The sequence below is a fragment of the Stigmatopora argus genome, chromosome 22, assembly GCF_051989625.1.
Source record: "Stigmatopora argus isolate UIUO_Sarg chromosome 22, RoL_Sarg_1.0, whole genome shotgun sequence".
Classification (NCBI taxonomy): Eukaryota; Metazoa; Chordata; class Actinopteri; order Syngnathiformes; family Syngnathidae; genus Stigmatopora; species Stigmatopora argus.
Window position 1 is genome coordinate 7,495,967 of NC_135408.1, and position 20,292 is coordinate 7,516,258.

Consider the following 20,292-nt stretch of genomic DNA (forward strand, 5'->3'; position numbering starts at 1 on the left):
AAAGTGTATGTAGTATATGTTTAATAATATATTTCTAACGTCTTCTACTACGAATGAAATTCAAATACCTAAATCAATGTCATCAAGTTACCAGCATTATTTTTTTAATTTAAATACATTCAATTATAATACAAATAGTTGTATTATTAAATTGACCAATGCAACACATTTTATTATTTTGATTAGTAAAATTAATAATGCATGTCATAGATGAGTATAACAAATTAAAACATGCATTTATCTTTACAAGACAATCCAAATTGGAAAAAAGTCAAGTATGATTATGACCATGGATTTATTACAGTATTAGTATAATTATATATTTTAAGTATTAGTTTACAGCAGTCTAAAAAGCCATTATTAATCTGCATAAATTCATTGTACTGTGTGCGCACACAAACCAAAAATATATTTTTTGCGACGTGTTGTAAGGCGGTTTGTTGTCATTTGAAAAGGTGCCGTTGTTAATAGGAGACACCTTTTAATGAGAAAACACTAGAGGATGATGGATGTGGTCATGCTGCGTATATTTCAACAGCCCAATATGTTACCACTAAAATGTAAACCGTGCATAATCCACACAAGTGGATTACTAATGAACTTGTTTTGGCATACTGGATAATTGATGATTCTAGGTTGGGGTTTCTATTTTTCGCTTGCTGTTAAATGAGAACAAGAAGCCAGAAGCTGTCTTCTTAATTAAGTACTGACAAACACATTTTACGTCATGGGGGGAAAAAAGTGATAATTAAATGCATTTTTCACCAAGAATGACAATCATGATTTTCCCATGTGTATGTGTGCTGTTGTCAGTGAATTTTTTGTTTTATGTATTGAATGTAAACTTTATTTCTTATAACATCCACAGAAAAGAACACTATATATCTTAAACAGTGGATTTCCCTATGATGTTATAGAAATGGCTAAATTAACAAAATAAATAGTTATTTTAAATGCATTTCCCCTGAATTCCGCTTGAACCAAGGGGTAAAGTTTGATCCAGTTTTCCATTGTAGAAAATTCCAGACATCCCCGCCCTTTTTTGCACTTGAATAATTACGCGTAGTTCATCAATGCCCAGTGAGCAAAGAATCAACATTTTGAAACTCGGCTATCTGCCGTCCACTGTTTAAGTTCTTGGACAAAAAGCCCACAGTAGATGTTCATTCAAACTGCGAAGAATGGCCGTGATTGCTCATCTTTTTGTGGCATTGATGGCGTATCACATCCAATCCCTTTTGACAGATTACATCAGAAAATTCCAACTCGTTCTGACCCCCTTGAAAGTGACCCCTGTGCTTTAGGTTGCCTCTAAAAACAAAACTTCTAACATTTTGAAAGGAAAAAAAATCAGTTAATCTACCTTAGTTTGGATCAAACCTAATGCCCAACTACCAAATGGATGTCCGTTTGATAAATTGCAATTTGTGAATTCCCTATGTTTTCCTGTTTTAACCCAGAAACGCTAAAAATTATTTCCTCACTAGACAGGTGGTATTCTGTCATATCTCATTTGTGCAAGTTACGAATCTGTGCCTGCACATCACTTGAAAATGTTTTATTTTATAAGATCTTCCCTTGCGTCCTCTTTGTTCAGGCCACACAGGGAAATGTTGTTAGTGAGTGTGAAGGGATTTTTGGAGAGGATAAGTCAGCCCATTGCATGGAGTGCACTTATGCCATCTAAAAACATCACATAAAGGGGAGGTGAACATATGATTTCAAACACATGCAGAATCTCATTGACCAAGTCTGGACATGCATGACAAAAGATAAGCAGAGCCTGCTGCTCCTTGGATTTGCTACCAGTCAACATCAATCAGTAGTCTCATATGTTCTGAAAAAAAAAGGAATTTTGAATGTCCGAAGGAGACGTACAATAGACAAAGCGTTTGCTCGCTTGGCTTTTGTTGGCATCTACTCTAAAGACACTTTTGTAGTTTTGCAGCCAACTTAAAAAGACGTACAATGCACTGATGGATCATTAGAGACTTCCCTGCCATGCATTACACACATGCACACACAATGAATTGTTGATTAGACCAGTGTTATATTTGGGCTTCACACTTGGGTGTGTGCACACTTTTGTGTGTATGTGTCTATGGAGTTGCATCTTTGTACGACCACGTACTCCAGATTCAAACGGTGTCCCTGGAAAACAAACACAGCAAAATTTACAGTGTTAGGTTTGTACTACGTGTGTTTATGCTGCCTCAAAACAACAGACAATTGATAACCACATGCACATTTTTGCAAAATGTGGAAGGAAGGAGTCTCTAGGCCACACTGTAAAGAAAAATAAGGAAATTTAAAAGGCATTTCCACACCCTAGACTGTTCGCCAGTCAGTTGTTGTAATTACTGAATGAAGTGTGTCCAAAATGTAAATTGCAGTGTATTTGCAGTCTCTTGTCTGCATACACAACCTACACCATTTTCATCAGCAGTATGCCCACACGCACTCAATTCTCCAGAATGATGTAAGAGCACCTTCTCATTACAGAGCAAATGTTTGAATTTTAAAACATATGCTTTCACCATTGGCCCTTAGAAAGTTTGGCTGAAAACGTATGCAGTGCGGCTCGCACCTCCTCCTTCTTTCGCCTCTTGACATGTCAGAGCTTCGAGAAGTTGACATCGCCGGGAGATATTTTCACTCGCCAATCTTACATTGCTGCTGGCATTTTTTTTCTCCCCATTTTCTGTGTGCCTGTGTCTTTTCTTTGACAAAGTTTGGTCAAACTCAGAGCTATAACTTTAACTTATATATATCATGCGCAAATAGGCTTCTTTTCTTTCATTTTTTGGTTAATTGTGTTGGCAGCAGTTAGTGATTCTAGGTTAATTGGACAATGTTTCTCATTTCAATAAATGGAAATATTGACACAAAAAAAATTGGAGTGAATGGCAAAAAAATGGATAGCAAAGCTAAAACCTAATTGGAAAAAAAGACAGTAAAAACTGGATAGAATAGAATAAAAACAACAGTTTTGTATTGATTTGATGAATTATAATTTTTCCAGAACTCATTACATACTTTTTTTGCTGCTGTTTAACATTAAAATTACACATTACATCATGCAAAATATACATAAATGGCATGTACTGATGTCTTTAGGCATATTTGTACGATCAAGCAATAACGTCTTTGTATCAAGACACATGGACATGGATAAAAGAAAATCTACTTAGTTGTCATTTCACACTTTATGGTAAGAAAAGAATTGCAGAAAAACAAGCAGTAGTGTAATGGCTGGCAGTTAAATTAATTTGGCATGTACTGTTTTCTTGAATTAAGGGAATTTACAATTGATTAATCCCTCTCTGGTAAAGGCTGCTCCATAGGTCAACTGAATCAAACAACCAGATGGCTTCAAACATTGCACATACACTCTCCACATTATACTGACCAAAAGATAGACCCCTCTTCACTTCACTCAGGGATGCCCCTTGCCTTTACTGGCAAAGTTTGACGGGTGCTAACGATAGGTCTGTGGCACGTGTTAAAGTCAGGGGGGAGGAAAGGAAGCCATTCTGTGTCTTTGAATTAGTCGGTATTCTCCGCTTACGTAAGCGCTTGTGAGGAATTACTAGCACACGAGCAAACACACACACAATGCAGAGAGAACAAGTAACACAGAAAGGATACCACAATTCGACGGCCCACGCTGAAACAGAATGAAAGCGTGGCTAGTTATATCCCTCTTGATGCCTGTATGATGGGACTTAAATAGAATAATCACTAAAGCCAATTTATGGTTTCAAGGTATGAACTTGGAAACAGAATTTGGTGATTGGGATTTAAGAGCAACAACAAGGTGGTGTTTTTCCCCCCTCCAAAATCTGGCACTGTTGGCCAATAAAGAGGATACACGCGTGCACGTGCGTGCATCACATCCAGCCACCAGTGCATCCACCAGCTGTGGCCTCTCATGGAAGGAAGTATTTTCAGCAAATTTCTTTCCTTCACGTCCCCCTCTGAGTGCCCCTATTCATGGAAGTCGCCTCCAGTCAGTCGGCACTACAGCTCCTGCCACGGCACATTCACACACTTGTTCACAATTTTCCCCCCCGCAAGTAGGAGTGTGCACACACACACATTCAAAAATCCACCTGCAGACACTCTCACACAAACAGACGGGACTCTTCTGGTCCAGCTCATCCCTCCAGGTGGGCTTGTGGTAATAGAGGCAAGCCCACACAAAAAAGGAAATTGGGGGTAAAAGGAATCTGTTGCATGCTTTTATCTGCTTCGGCTTAATTGAAGGCTGTAAGGTGGATGGACTTTAGGATCAGAAACTCAACAATGTGAGTGGCCCCCTCAAGAAATATCACTGTTAATTTAATTGCATTTTTTTGTTATTTTTATATAGTACTTGTCCTCAGTTGATGGTAGCTGGTGATTTTGGTACTCGGACGTTTCGTCGAAAGATGTTTGGTCGACCGGACGTTTGGTCGACCGGATGTTTGGTCGACCGGACGTTTGGTCGACCGGACGTTTGGTCGCCGGGTTGTTACTGTTGAAACCAGCTCTCAAAATTATAATCTAAATATCTAATATCAAAATATCAACAGTAAACTCTGTCATAATTTGACAGCGAGCGAACCCGGCGACCAAACGTCCGTTCTACCAAACGTCCCTTCTACCAAACGTCCGGTCGACCAAACGTCCGGTCGACCAAATGTCTTTCGACGAAACGTCCGGTCACGGTGATTTTGAGTCTCACTCACAGCAGACTGTGGGCAAGAAATGGGGTTCATCTGTACTGGTTGCGAGCCAATTGCATTCCAAGGGAAGACAAACAGCTATTCACATTTTGAATCACACTTAAAGGCCATTTGGAGTCTTACAGTTTCAAAAAAAGCAAGTTCTTACGGGGTGAGGGTGAAAACTGGAGTCCATGCAAGAGTAGTATAGTACCGGCAGGTACAGTTTAATAAGTGACAAATAGTGCCAAGGTCATTTTGAAATATTCCATTATATTGATTTTCAGGATACAGTCACATCTCAACAGATGCACATCAATTTCAGTAGTTCTAAAAAATATTTTAGTGAACATTCAAACACCAAACAGGAACGCTGCTTATCATTAACATTGCAGTCATTTTGGTATTATTAACATTTTATTATTTCTGTAAGCACACATTCCCTCTCTGTTGGCTGAATAGCCAATTTGCATTTTTTTAAATAAATGCCAACAAACTGAAAATAAAAACCAGCAGAAATGTTTTCATATTTCTTTCACGCTAAACATCCCGACATTTCCTTTGTAGATAATTCAAGCGCGATCAATTAGGATATCAAGCAGGTGTAGCGCGTTGCTTTGGTCTGGCTGGTCCGCTTAGCGCCTGTAGCACCTCTGGGGACTTGAAGCTATCACCTCTGGGCCGTTGGGTCTTTTATCACCTTCTTTATCCTTTCAACACTCTCAATGCGTTTTCTCAATGCACTTGTATTGACTGAGTGTAAAAGCTGACAGTTCGCATGAGCTACATCATTCATAAAAATAAAAAAAACTGTTTAGAATTCTGTTAAGTGCTTTCTGTGTATATTTTTTGACAATATCTACAGGCTTTCTCACAATTCCATTTAATAAGAGGCAGTATGGAAACTGTAAATTCAATAAAATGGTATTTCATTAGATCCCACTACAGTTAATATCACAAGTTACAGGTGTGTATTTCATTTGATATCAATTTATGTATCCATTCCTAACCACAGATCACATGAGGGGACCAGAAGGATGGACGCAGATTAGAAGACCCCCCCACAGAGTCGCTATGATGAAAATTTGGAAGCATGGATCATGAACTGTAGGCGGTAAGAAAACTCACCTTCCTACATGCATGTATCTTGGGTTCAAAGGTTACGTTGCCTTTACAATTAAAGCTGCAGTTGTTAAGATCTTATTTGTCTATTCGGTATATTTCAAGTCACACTTTATGTGAACGTAAATGTAATCTTAAATCGCCACCTGTAGTATGGAAAAAAAATGTTTGCATTAAATTATGCAAATGATATTAATGCAATGTCCTTTTGGTGCACCTGAATAAAATAGGCAATTTTGCGGAAGTAAACAAAAGCAAGTATCAGAAAGTTAAATATTTACAAACCAGAACATTAAAAGAAAATGTTGCCGTGGCAACAAAAATGGTGCATACAACATTTATCTGGCTCGCAAACTCAGCTGCGCTAAAATCACTCTCCAGTTGTTCATTTAAAGCCAATTACATCTGCATTAAAAACAAAACATGTTTACCCCCTTCAGGAATTCTTGCGCATAGGTGAAAGATTTTTTTTCAGTTGACCAAATCATCATTAAATTTGCAATTTGAGTGTGTATTTGACAATTTGCCATTAAATAATTCATTCTGATCTTTGGAATATACATGCCCATTAGCCAGGACACAAAAAACACTTCATTTTACTACTCTTTTTGTCCTTTAATCTTGCGTCATCCTACGCAAACATGCAAGTTACCCATAGCTGCAGAATATTCCCAGAGTTCAGTTTAAAGCCACCTTACCTAGTTTTTCCATATAAAGTAGTTCAGTGTACATGTAAAAGCAAATTCTCCTCCAGGCTGCTGTCCTAGTAAAACCACTAAATGACAAATATAGGTCCCACCGCTCTGTTCTTTTCTCCCCCCCTCATTTCCTTCCTTAGCCTCGATAATGTTAACCACTGTGTATCTTTGACCACTCCGCTGGCTGATTTCTAAAAAGACATGTGGTGACTAATTAGCGATGAACGTGTAGGAGGATTTTGCAGCTGTCGAATAATAACCTCGAACCTAGGTGAAGAAAATGCATGCTTGAAAAAACAAATAGAAATGAACGGAGATGGAAACATGCAGAAATAAAACAGGCTTGGAATCCATCTATTTGCAAGGACTTTCATCCCATTCCGAAAGAGACAGTTTCAGAAAAGTAGTCCCATCATTGCTGACAAATCAGTGTTTTAAAATAGCAAACATGCCATATGTTCACCTGGTCATCTCCATGGTGTCCTTGGTGAGGTACACAATCCAGTAGACCAGGTTGAAGGCGCCGAAGGAAAGCGGGAAGAGGATGCGAGAGTATTTGTCGATAATGCTGGTGCCCGTCAGGACGTTGTTGTCTGGCATAGCTGAGCCTTGCTGCAGGAAGGCCTGCGCGCTGACGGGCGGATTGGGGAAGGTTTTGGCCGGGCGGTCAAAGAGGGGCGCTGAATTCATCCTCTTCTTCAAGACATTGCTCGCATCCCCCTTGGAGAGAGAAGAGAAATTCACTTTTTGAAAAAAACGAAAACAACGGACCAAGTAGAATGATGTAACACGTTGGCAGTGCTAATGAAAACTGCTGGGTTTTGGTTTCCAAACATAAGACCTATGAATCATTCATTAGTCGTTGAATAAATACAGAAATATTTCATAATATGAGGGATTAGAAAAACATTGAAGTCAAATTGATGTAGATTACTTATTTAGACTGATTTTTGAGGTTGAGTCCATGAATGTAAAATCTTTGTTTAAATATTGACAAACAGCAGACAAGAAGCTCAACAAAGGAAATCAATGATGTTTGTTTAATTTCCAAAGGGGATTTCAACATTTTTGGGAGGGAGATGGCAGAAATCCAAATAGATTCCTACATATTGGCATATGGTTATTAGCATGCCTCATCAGGTTTGAGTAAACCAAACCCATGCTCCACTTGTTGTAAATCGCACGCGGTCTGCAAGGAGAGGAAACAACTAAAGCACTTCTGGGAATTGGGTCAAAAAACGCCATGTTGACAGCAGATAGTCAGCGTGAGAGCGAGACTGCCAGCCGGCGCAATAATCCAAAGAAAACAGCACGGAATCTTTTACCTGCAGTAGCCCAGAAATAGAACAAATGCTGAGCTATGAGATTATCCCGGTCCACTCGACGAAGGAAAAAAATGCAATTAGCAAAATAAAAAAAGTTTCTTTCAGTTTATGCAATGAGGCTGATAGTGTTGAAGCAGTAATTGGATAATTTCCCAATCCATAACACCAATTTTAAGGTATGATGAAATTCATTAAACGCATACAGCATCAACGGTGAGAATGGTGAGAAGCGCTAACAAAACCTAGGTAAAACTTCACATTAAAAAGTAATAGTGTCCATTATTCCCTTGCATCCCATTTGCTAAAATGAGCTCTATTTTAGGATGGAGATTTGCACGTTTTATTTTTGGGTTCCTACTGGCCAGTTCTCTAAATTCCATTACCAGTCTGTTTATCAATTCTACCACATGGAGTGTGATGTGTGAGTGTGTATTTGTATATGACCGTGATTGTCAAAGTGTGTACTACACTATACATGGCAACAGCTCCCAGAGAGACACTTTATTCTGATAATGATACACTAGCTCGGTTGGTTTCCTGCTAATCGAGCCCCAGTCTTGTAAACTACCTTTTTTTTCCTCTCTACTCAACATTTGAATACACACACACACACACACACACACACACACACACACACACACACACACACACACTCCAACATGTCACAGATGGTCACCTACTATTGGGCAAGACATTACATTCCTATTGTTTGGGTATGTGTACTGTAAGTGCGGGGGTGGTTGCAATCGATATGTACATGCTTTCTGTTTATATATGAGGCAGTGTATGCGTAGGTGTGTGTGAAATAAGGTTACAATAACTGCATATTGCTGATATGCTTGGTTTGGGAGTGGGTTTAGATAGGTCATCTACATGTCTGTAAGTGGGTGGAGAGTGGGTGTTACATTTATATACTGCTATTTAATACATTAAGAATGAAAAAAACTATAAACACAGTTTTACTCAATAGACAATGATTTTAAAAAATAAACACTATGCAGCATTTATTCTGCTCAATCAAATGGCAATTTCCCCCATTTAGTCAAAGGCTCATCAGTTATTCTGTTTTGGAATTCATCCAACTGCTTTTTATCTCCTATCCATGAAAGCAAACTCTAACTGCTCTAGCCAAAAAATGGGTCTGGAAAATAATTCACCAACTCAGTCTACTTTTCACATTGCACTTTTCCCTTTTGTCTTCTAAAGCATTACCATGTCAAAATAATAATTTCCTGACACGGTTCTACCTTGCAGCCATAACAACTCGTCATGTTAAAAATCGTGACTGGATGATTGCTATTTCTATCCATGGTTACATGTGATTTTTCCATCTTTCTTTTCACTGCCCTCCTACATATTTTGGTGAAAGCAGTCATTTTCTATGACGCCTCCCTTCCCACACAGCTCTTTTCAGTGCAATTCTTACGCACCTAACATAAAAACGAACCCCCGCTGGCCTCCCCCTGCACATCCACTGTATGCATCTCAGTCCAAGCTTGCCCTTCCAGCGTGGCGCTTGCCCTCCCCTTCGCAATTCGTTGGATATTCCCTTAATCTATGGCTGTTACGTAATCTGCGGCATCGTCATTCACAGGGGCGACTACTGGCTGTCTTCTCATGTCACTCTCTTTGGTGATCACACAGTAACAGGGCAGGGAGAGAGGAAAAGAGGACGGATACTCAGGCTAGATGAATAGATAAGTCACTTTAGAGCTGGATGAGTGCATTGTATGGATGTGGGATGCATAATACTCCAGATTAAGTGAGCGTGTGCATATAGATGCAAGGCTGTATATGTGTTTGAGGGTGAGCAGTAGATTATGTGGGGATGCCTGCATCGACATGGATAAAGTGGAGGCGGCAGTATTTAAAAGTGCACGCATGGACAATCTATGAAGAATAATTTAGCAGCCAGTAGAACACAGTGTTCACATGGAGAGTAATGGAGTTCAATCTGTATAGTTAGAGTGAACATCGGTGTGGAATTTTTACATGAGCTTTGTAATTTGTAATTTACCTGCCACCAGTTTGCCTTGCAGTTATAGTCATCTAAGTTAATGTTTTCACTGCAAATAGCCCATTTCAACCATCTGTTCAACAGCCATCGTGCAAGTTAAAATCTTCAATTTATACCTATACATAGTACCGCTTTTTTTCTCTTCTCAAATGACGCCATCCAAACCAACCGGGACACTTAATGAATAGCTCACCAGCCAACATATGTAACAAACAAACACACAAACGGTCTATCAAATCATAAATTCCAACGGAACAAAGAACCGACAACAAATTTCACAATAAAATGGGATTCCCGGAGCTAAATATATATAGATATAGATATATATTATTTTTTATTTAAATTTTTATTTTTAAATCCTTTGTGTTGAATTTGACCAGGGACTGAAAATATCATGTGCGGTCGATTGGTTGCCGGTCTTTTGGTCGCCCCGACCGCGACAACGGGCGACCAAAAGACCGGCGACCAAAAGACCGACGATCAAAAGACTGGCGACAAAACAAGGTAAAACAACACGGTGTATGCATCAATAAAAGCCAACAATGGCCATGAGCAGTTTCACTGAGCCGACGTGTGAGTGTATAAGAGTTTGTATGTATATGCGTTGTCCCTTTAAGAAGGTACGTCAGTCAGGGTCTTAACAAGTTCTCCAACAAAAACAATAAAAGTCTGGGAAATTTGGAGCTTTTCTTTAGCCTAATAATCACTAGGGCATTAAGTATGACTAAATAGTAATTTGCAGTTTGTATTTAGGGAATTTGAGCAACGATTTAAATGGTAATTATCAATAACCTTCCGGGCGACCAAAAGACCGGCGACCAAAAGACCGGCGACCAATCGACCGTGTACCGAAAATATATCTACTAGTCAATTTGACATATTGGGCACTTACTGTGGAGACCTCGCCATCATTTCCCGCGTTAGCAGCTGGTGCGGCTGCTGCAGCTGCGGCCTCTTGGGCCGCCGTCTTCATGGCCGCTGCCTTGCGAAGCTCCCGGTTGGCTTGCAGCGTAGAAAAGTAGTTGACGGCCGCGAACTCGATGAGCGCCGAAAAGACGAAAGCGAAGCAAACGGCAATGAACCAATCCATGGCGGTGGCGTAAGAGACTTTGGGGAGAGAGTGGCGGGCACTGATGCTGAGCGTGGTCATGGTCAGCACAGTTGTGATTCCTGAAATAGAAATTGACAAATGGGAACTGATAGTATCATTCAAATTATCATAGTAGCCCATTGCCAATATTGATGTAATTCTGTCCAATTACATATAATAACAGACCGTCCAGATGACGCTCTGCTTCAGTAAACAATCAGAATGTCAGACCAGGTGGCATTTCAGTTTAGAGCTCTGTGCCAAAATATCACTTTAGGGGAAGCTAATCTGTCCGTGACAATATCCTGTAATATCCTCTGTGCTCTCCACATTGTGACAGCCGTGATAATATACTGATGATCTCAAAACAGTGAGCTTGCGAGAGCACTGATCACACATAGGCCCAAATGAACTTAAACCGAATTTCATGAAAAAACTACAATCAAATTCTTATCAGACATTACACATCTCTTTTTAGAAACATCTGCGCAAATGAGTCATCTAATTGATTGAAAGTAAGGGGTGGGGGAGTAATTGAAGACTTAAATTTGGGATTTCATTTGCAACTGAGGAAATTAAGGTACCACGTGATGTAATAATGCATCTCTTGTGGGGCATTACTTTACCAGTGGGCAGAAATTCTCTTTAAACTGCACAGCTTCTTAAAGCAATGCTGAGTTTCTTTATTCTAAATGTAGTGAATAGAATTTAAAAAAGGCTGGGAAGCTAACCAATAGGGGAAGGCAAATGGAAGTAAAAGAAAATGTGTCAGGGAGGGAAGTGTTGTTCTAAAGATGGGACAGAAGTGCAATGCTTTGGGCATTTATGGAGTTGTGTGTGTGTGTGTGTGTGTGTATGGTGCAGGTACAAATTAGAATACACTCAATTAAGCCTGGAAGACTTCTGCTCAAGGGACTTTAAGCTTTTAGAGAGGATGTTGATGATGCAGTCCACAATATGCTATAGGTTTAATGTACTGCGCACATTTATAGTTCCTCCACGTCTCTATTTTCAATCTCTCGTAACCATTAAATGGACCCTCTACAATGCACAAACTAAAACAATCACAAATAAATTATTTTAATAAATCAAAACAAAACTTTCTTTTACAACCTTTGCAACAGAGGTTGCTTACAAGAGTAAAGTCAGACAATTAATGACTCCAATGGTAAAAACATATAAACATGATGGGGCCCTTTTTTCAAAACTGGACAAAATAATGTAATAAAAAGTCTTAAATTGTATTTCTGCTATGCAGAACAAAAATAAAAGATATTCTTTAAACATCACAAACAAATCAGTCTTGTGGTTGTGTAAAACTAAGGTGAGCCAAGGAAAACAACTAGGGATAGGATTACTAAAACCTCTACAGCCAATATGAATTATTAAACTGCCATCCAAGAACTTAATGTGGGGAAAAATACAACTCCATCCCACCCTATGCTTGCATTTTGTAGTATTTATGTATCCATACACAGTCTGAACAAAATCAGTCCCAAGAATTTACTAAGCATTAGAAAAACATACAAACTGTGTATAGAAAATTCATTGAATATACAACTATAAATACACACTACTTGATGTCTGGGAAATGTCTAGAATGGACAGTTTTGTTTGTAAAATGTCTTTCTCCTTGTCCTTCTACTGAATATAATTCTTTCAAATTCCCACAATAGCATGATATATTCATTGAGGCTGTTTGGCTAGCTACTAATTCCAAGTGAAAGATATAGTACCGTCATCTAGTGCATCAGTTACTTAGAGATTTAACTTAATTTGACGGTACCAAGATTAAAATGGATTGGAATGTGCGCAGTTCCAAACACTTCTCCCATCTTTTCCTCTTTGCTTTGTCTCTTTGCGTCTTTATTTCTCGCTCTTCTCTCTCTCTCTCTGTCTTCCTTCGGTGTCTCTCGCCCGCTCTGCTCCCGAGGCTAGAGCTCGGTGGCAATTGTAGCGTAATGTAATGTGAGCGAGCGGAACCTGTGAGTGCTCAGAAGCAGGCCAAGTATAAACATCATCCTCCCCCTCTCAGCCCTCTGCATGAGCAATTTCAAAAAGGACATTTATTCCCTATTAATTCAGTTCAACCACTGTGGAGGAGGAATGACGATAATGAAGAAAGGTAAAAAAAAAAATGATGCCTGTCTTTTATTGGAGCTTGCATTTCTTATTTTAAGAACCAATCAAAGTCTCCGTTGAATGTTCTGGTAACAGCGGAGCATATGCCTGCGTAAAGGTTTCAGAAGAAAACTAGCATTAAGGTCAAACCGTAGGCGTTATAATGATACTGAGTATTTCTTTTGACTACTGGAAACTTGGGGGAAAAAAAGATGAGAAGTAAAGTTTAAGACTACTTGGTTTGAACTTTTAACATACATTGAAAACTTGAGAAAAATGTATAACATGTCCAAAGCTAAAATAAAATCACTCTTACCGAACACTGTCCGAGCAGGAACTGATTCCTTGTTAATCCAGAAAGAAACTTGAGCCAAGATCACCGTCATGATACAGGGAATATACGTCTGAATCAGGAAAAATCCCATTTTCCGTTGCAGATGAAAGTGGACAGTCATTATGACGTATTCCCCTGGGAGAGAAGAGAATTGTTTCTAAGGTGTTACTTGCTTTCCGGGCTGCTTGAATGAGAGATCTGTTTTATACGAAAATATACACTCTTGTGAATAGCGAATTGATTCTATTCCAATTTCTTTGCTTTTGATTAAGGAATCTGAAAATCTGATGAGTGGAGGGACTACGTACTGGAAACCCGGAACAAAATCAAAGCCGACATGAGGAAAATATTAGACCAAGAGTTTCTTTGATGCCGTGTCCTCGTTTCTCTACTTCGGAACTGAAAGGTACATTTTACTCCTGATTTGACCCCCTTTTTTAGTACTTTCAAAGATAAAAATACTTTATCTCAGACAAAAAAAACATGACTTAAAAGGTCTTGAGAATGATTGCAGTATCTGCTGTTTACTCATTAAACAACTCTGGTTCGGGTTTAGTTTTCCCAGATCCTGATTGGTTATAGTACCATCCAATACTTTCTTTTTTTCACTGATTATATGGCTATCATTCTAAGATAGAATCTTGGGTATTCAGACTGTCTTTTTGTCATTTTCTGTAAGTGTAATGGGCCCTGGCGAGCTACAATGTATCAATGGGGAGGTTAGGTAAAAAAAAATGTCTGAGCCATAAAAATCATTCGTTTGGAAACTTGCCCTCTGGTGCATGAATTCTTGTTACGTGTCATGACCAGAAGATTCCAGCACGTGTGTCCAGGACACCTTAAAACCTTATAAAAATCATTTCACGAGGGGTTTTGCTCACCCGTATTGGACTTCAGCCTTTCACTTGACACCCGCTGACCGATCAGGTCATACTGCAACAGACTGGATGACTCCTGAGGCACCTCAACAGAAGACAAAGGACCTTTCTTCCATGTGTACATGATCTCACTGACAGGGTAAGCATCTGTAGGGAACGCATCAGGTGTGCCTTTTAACATCCAACAGCATCCTGATTTAGGCCCAGTTAAAGGAGGAAGAGAATATTTCTAATATTTTCTACTAGAAAACCCTGATGTCCAAACAAAGCAGCTTTCTTTTGCTAATTAATAGCCTGTTGAAGTGACACATGGTGACAGACTCCAAGCTGCTCATATGAGCTGCATCTTTCAAATTGACATCTATGAAGGGTGTCCTGTCAGTTTGACAGTAAGTCAGTGACAGTGATCATTTGAGAGTAGCACCATCTGTCACAGAGACTTCACAAAACAACAACAAAAACTCACAGCTCCCAAACTTGAGTGGGCATGCATGTCCGTCCATGGGGAAGTTCATCAGACGCATGGGACACTCTGCGTTTATAGTTAATCTGTCAGAATAGAAATTAGTTTGCATTGAGGTTTTTTTATATAGCAATTTTTGATCATGTAAGTTATCAAGTAATATAGGCTTTCTGTGTGTTGTTAGAATGCAAAAAACATTTTAAAAAGTATAATAAATATTGGCTAAAGCAAAAACATACATTATTGAATGAGAAGACAGTCAGAAAATCAGAACTATGACCTCCCCACCCCAAAAACGCCAAAACAAACAAAAAAATAGTAATGATGACTGTCCTCAGCCATATAGCATCACTACAGCAGCATTGTGGATGTGCCTTTTTGCTGCTCAACTTCAAAAGATGATGCGGAGTATAGTGCATCATTAGTTTGGAATCAGACAAAAGAGTATGCATTCAATATTGCACTCATTTTTGAGAAATCTGAACCAATGCCCTCCATCAAACAAGGAGCACACCACCATTCTCTCTTTTTGGAACCAAGCAATTTTTTTAATTGCCATCTAAAAGCTTTTTTTCCCCCAATCAGATGGCAGTTTTTCTGTTTTTTTTACTTTGGAACGGTTGTGCGCATATCTGTGCATCCTCTTTTCTATGCTTTGTTTGATTTGCTACCCAAGGCTTCATCTGCCACTCTATTCTGGTCTTGGCCTCAGCACTAGTACCTCATGGTGTAAAGGATAGTTCCGTTCTGCATGATGCGAAACAGCTTGTTGGGGGTGGTCATGTTGTGAGAGATCGACCTCTTCCCGTTGCGGAAAAATGTGTCCGGCGTCCAGATCTTGCTGACCATGAGGTTGTTGAGCCGCAGTATTTCAATAGGGCCCTCAAATTTCAAGCGCTCGTCGATCCATGTTTGCCGGAAGAACACGTCCATAGTGTATTCCTGTATAGGGCGAGTAGAACTTTTACTACTTATTCACTATAACATCAGTGACACTGCTGTATATATCTAATCTCCGGAGACTGGGAGGTGGGAAGTGAACCGTGGTTTCTTTGCAACCAGCTGAACAGAGTTCTAGTAATGTTTGATATGTGTATTGAATTTTTATTGTATTTTTTTCCCTTGTGGCCAACATGGCTTGGCACGTGCATGCATTTTAAACAGCCTCCCTGGACAATTGTATATTGTCATATTTACTTTTACTACAAATGTTGGGATAGCTAATACACAATTCTCCCAAATATATTTTTATAAACGAGCACCACAGAGCATACTAACACGTTTTTTAAATTTTGTGAGAATTCTGCAAATATGATTCACTGTCATTAACAATTTAAAGACTTGAGACCATTATTCATTGTAGTATATTCATGGGGATTATTCTTATGAGGGGTTTAGGGGTGCTTGAGCTTATCCCAGCAAACTATGGGCACACAGAAAGTGTGAAGTGGATATGCTCTTTCACTGTAACACATTACAATATATTTCTCTTTATCATACATTTTAGGAAGTCTTCAGTCATTTTTCTTATGAGGGAGATTGCTGTAACACTAAATCAAACTCAAATGTCTTGTTGTTTCCTGTATACTAAATTTGATAATAATAATAATAATCTATCATTACACTACCATTACTTAAAAAACAACATTCTTTCAGTTTTATATGTATTTTTGGCAATTAGTTAAAAAGAAACGCAAAAAGAGATTTGATTGGCCCATTTGAAGACCCCATTACCCTGCCAATCCCTTCCTTGTTCAATTAAAAGTTCCAGTTGCCCTCCCAACATAGTAATGTAGTGAGAATGAGCACCCAAATACCCTTCTGATTTGTAATAATACACAGTTTCTATTAGGTAGTACACAAAATATTTCGCTTCATTTTACTTCGACCAGTGCTGAAGCAAATTGGGAAGCTTTTTTAAATATTTAAGCTTCATGTAGCCAAATAATTAAAGAAAAGTTTTGGAGGAAAAAAAAATCAGGCTACGAGTACATTATATAAACATACAGATTTAGGGAATATTGTTAGCCAGTATTATCTTGGTCATGTGGTAGAACTTTTTTTCCTCAAAAGATTGCATATCAAGAGTTCTGACTGTAAATTGACCTTAAAGTCTGCAGAGAAAATCTCCTAGCCCGTCAGTCTTAAATACAAGTCAATCCTGAACGTTTTGAGGTCAAATAGGTAACCTCACTGCCCTGGAGAGCCTTTTTCTTCCATGCCTCTCTAAATAGATCCTCCATCAACGCCATCATCACGCAGCACTCCAAAGCTTTAGAGACCACACGAAACACCCTGGACAGCAGCATCACATTCAAAAGACATATAGCGGTCGGCCTATCCCATGCCAGGAATGGCCAGCAGCCTATCCCGTCCTAGCATCAGCCACATCACTCTCCCTCTCTCTGACGGGAGGGGATTGTCAACCAGATTAAATTCCGACTAAGCTGCACTAATGACATCTGCCCAAATGCGGGAATAATGAAGGCTAGGAATCAGTTACAACGGAAAAAAAAAAAAGAAAAAAACAACAACAACAAACTGTACACATTGTCCTTTGTCCCCACGAAGGTGAGGCAACACGACAGAGTTAAAAAAAAAAGTATATTTGAAGTATGTTTTACATACCATCTCGACATCTGAAACTGGTCCAAAGCTGGTAACAAAGATGTCCGTTTTGACTTCTGTCACTGGACCTACAGCACAGGCAGTTAGGCACTTATTCCTAACAAAACACTGATTAAAAATATATTTATACATATATTTGTGGGGGGAAAACACATTATACTAACTTTTAGCTATGTATGCCTAAAATATATTGTGTAACTGTGTTGTTACTGAGGTTGCACTGTATTTGTACTGCAATTCCCAGTAGTTATGTTCATTATACTACTCATAAAATTTAGATTTAACTTGATCCTCACATTGACAAATGGCTCATAGAATACATTTATCCACATTTGACAGCACCACGCAGTTACTTTCACAACCAGCCTGGGTAAACATGGCTGAACTTTTATCCACAAACGCACACCAACAACACCAGTGTGATGTAAAATGTATTTTAGAAGTGGGAAAAAAATACCTCCAAATCCAGGTCGCAGCCTGTTGTCATAACCGTCCAGTAATCTATCTAATATGCGAGTGATGTTATCCAAATAGATATTGCTCTCAGTGTGCTGAGTCCCCCAAACGCTGCATACGCTGTAACTGAATAAAAAAAAGGGGGAAAATGAAAAAAACCTTGTGAAAAATACATCGAGGAGTTTATGAAGTGGTGCGGGGGGAAAAAGGCGCACTGTTTTGTGCGTAAAAGTCCGACAGTTTGCGACTCACCAAGACAGAAAGAAGCACGCCAAAGGGAAATCCATGCCTTGTATTAGTCCCAAAATACAAAGTGTTCAATTCCGTGGTCAGCTACGCAAAATAGGACATGTCATCGTCACGAGTGGACATGATTCCTTATTTGAAAATGCGAGCTGCTCTTGTTTGAGTTGCGAGGATTTGGCGCGTCAGTCCGGTCCGCCACGACTTGACTTGCTTTCCAGTGCGCACGCCTCACAAACTCAACCGCTCAGTTGAGAGGGAAATAAATAAATAAATAAGGAAAGAAAGAAAGAGTAAAAAGACTGAGGAGTTTTTTGAGAGTGGAGAGCGCGGACGGACACGCGAAAAAGGGAGGGAAGAGCAGGGGGAGAAAAAAAATTGGATGAAAAATCATATTTTACATTTGTGTTGATCAGAGGGGAAAAAAATCATGCAGAAATAACCATGATTGAAATGATTCAAGTTCATGATCATGTATGTACAATGGCAGCAAAATTAGGCACACCTATCAAAAAATGATCTATTTTATTTGAAAACCTACATTACTTCAAAATTAAAGTGGTAGACAACTTTTTCAGTAAATGTTACACTTACTCAGGTAGGCCTAGAATTTACCTGTTCAGCGTTAGTAACGCCAATGGGGAAATGTTTCCCCAAATAAGTGTAAACTGACTTGACAAGTTCAATTTGTTCCACGACCATGCATATAGTATATACATTTTCTTGTATGTCAAATCAATTTGAAGTGGAAAAGTGGCAGTGGCTCTCAGCCTCCTTCTTCAAATGGTTTGGACTTCTACTAGTGATAGATTCATTTCAATTCATGACAGAAGCATAAAAAGCCCTTACCAAAATAGCCTCAGGGTGACAATGTTGGTAGGGTAGGCTTGGTAGTTAAGTCATAACTAGCTGATTATTAAAATATTACTTTATCAATGTCAAAGCATCTGCAATGTACTCATTGTCTACCATTGGCAGTGCTAAATGTCCAATCTATTTGAAATGGAAATGCATCTTTCCACTTCAAATGGATTGTCATTTATCATCGTCTTGGTAAGGGCGACACATGCTCCTTTTTGGGATGGCACGTAAATGTAGCGGCTATCTTGAATAGGATGGCCGGTGGTTGGAAAGTATCTTGCATTGATCACTTGGAAAGATTTCTCGAAGCTGCATTACTTTTTCATTCCAACTGCTATCACATTCATTTGTTCTAAAAAATTCATGCAGGGTGGCAGAAAAGAAGAAAAATATTGGTTGATGTCGTTCAGATGTGCAAAATGCTTATGCAACATCACATTTTAACTCGCACAGTAGCTGTGCACCAAATCAAAATGTGCTTTAAATAATGAGCAACTAAGAATGAATGACTGAAGATCAAGAGAAGTCTCTCATTGCTCTATTTAGTTTGATGAATAAAATATACATTTTAAACTTTCTCTTAGCTATATTTGTCCTCATATTGAACCCTTAATCTGTATGCTTAAACAAAACACAAAAATGTAAATACTTCCCATTACAAAACTAATGCACCTGAGTTTTTTTTTTACGCAGCACACAATGTTAGAAATAAGCTCTTGCCATTGTTTTTTAATAGACTTTTAACATATATAAAAAATAATCTGCTATCCAAATCTAGTAAACAGGTGTAGTATTGCTATTTTTGTATTTTTATGTAATTATCTTTCTATCTGGCCCAATTTCTCAATTCCCTTAATTTTCGAAAACATGATAAGTGAGGAAGTAAAATAATGCTGGTTCATTCTTCGACATATGAAACATTTCACATGATGTAATCGCTTCGATCATTCCTGAGACTTTAAGGTGTGCGTGGAGATGAGAGGCAAAGTGATTATGATGAATTGCACTGAGGTATGCGTCCCCTTCCACTGGGACAATGGAAAGGAGAAGCAATTCAATTATGTCCATTTGGGAAGTAGAATTATGTGCCAAGATAAGGGGACATGCTTCGGAATCAAAATGATTTTAATTAATTCATCATAGAACTAAACTGAGGTTTAATTAACACAGCATGATATGCACTTGGCATTCTGATGCAAAGCCAGCAGATTGTTTCCAACAATCGGAGAGTTCTCCTTTTTATTTAGTGCGGAGGCCATAAATAAAAAATGCTGGAAGCGAGAAAAGTGAAAGAAACACATCTGCTTCCCTATTGTTTTCTTTTCTCTCACCATTTCTCACATATTTCTA

At 38.8% G+C, this 20,292-nt stretch overlaps 2 protein-coding genes across 4 annotated transcripts in view; one reads left to right on the forward strand and one right to left on the reverse strand.

Moving 5' to 3' along the window:
* The window catches only part of gabrb2b (gamma-aminobutyric acid type A receptor subunit beta2b), a 225,016-nt gene that overhangs the window by 167,702 nt on the left and 37,022 nt on the right, over positions 1–20,292 (forward strand). For all 3 annotated transcript variants that reach the window (XM_077591974.1, XM_077591976.1, XM_077591975.1), the window contains 2 exons: positions 5,722–5,820; positions 13,686–13,819. The gene's annotated coding sequence lies outside the window, so the exon portion shown is untranslated. The remainder of the gene's footprint in view (positions 1–5,721; positions 5,821–13,685; positions 13,820–20,292) is intronic.
* On the reverse strand, positions 1,544–18,353 carry gabra6b (gamma-aminobutyric acid type A receptor subunit alpha6b). The gene is made up of 10 exons (XM_077591980.1): positions 18,091–18,353; positions 17,840–17,964; positions 17,383–17,450; positions 15,476–15,696; positions 14,758–14,840; positions 14,295–14,438; positions 13,396–13,548; positions 10,761–11,038; positions 6,990–7,246; positions 1,544–2,151 (listed from the first exon to the last, which is right to left on the reverse strand). The coding sequence occupies exons 1-10, from the start codon at positions 18,123–18,125 to the stop codon at positions 2,139–2,141; spliced, it is 1,377 nt and encodes a 458-aa protein (XP_077448106.1). The 5' UTR covers positions 18,126–18,353; the 3' UTR covers positions 1,544–2,138.

What these genes read in the sequence shown, in the direction of transcription:
- gabra6b (XM_077591980.1), bottom strand. Translation starts at nt 18,125, where the DNA reads ATGGATTTCCCTTTGGCGTGCTTCTTTCTGTCTTG. An exon ending in GCTGCGACCTGGATTTGGAG is followed by an intron (nt 17,451 to 17,839) that starts GTATTTTTTTCC and finishes CCTGTGCTGTAG; the next exon opens with GTCCAGTGACAGAAGTCAAA. An exon ending in CAGTTTCAGATGTCGAGATG is followed by an intron (nt 15,697 to 17,382) that starts GTATGTAAAACA and finishes CGCCCTATACAG; the next exon opens with GAATACACTATGGACGTGTT.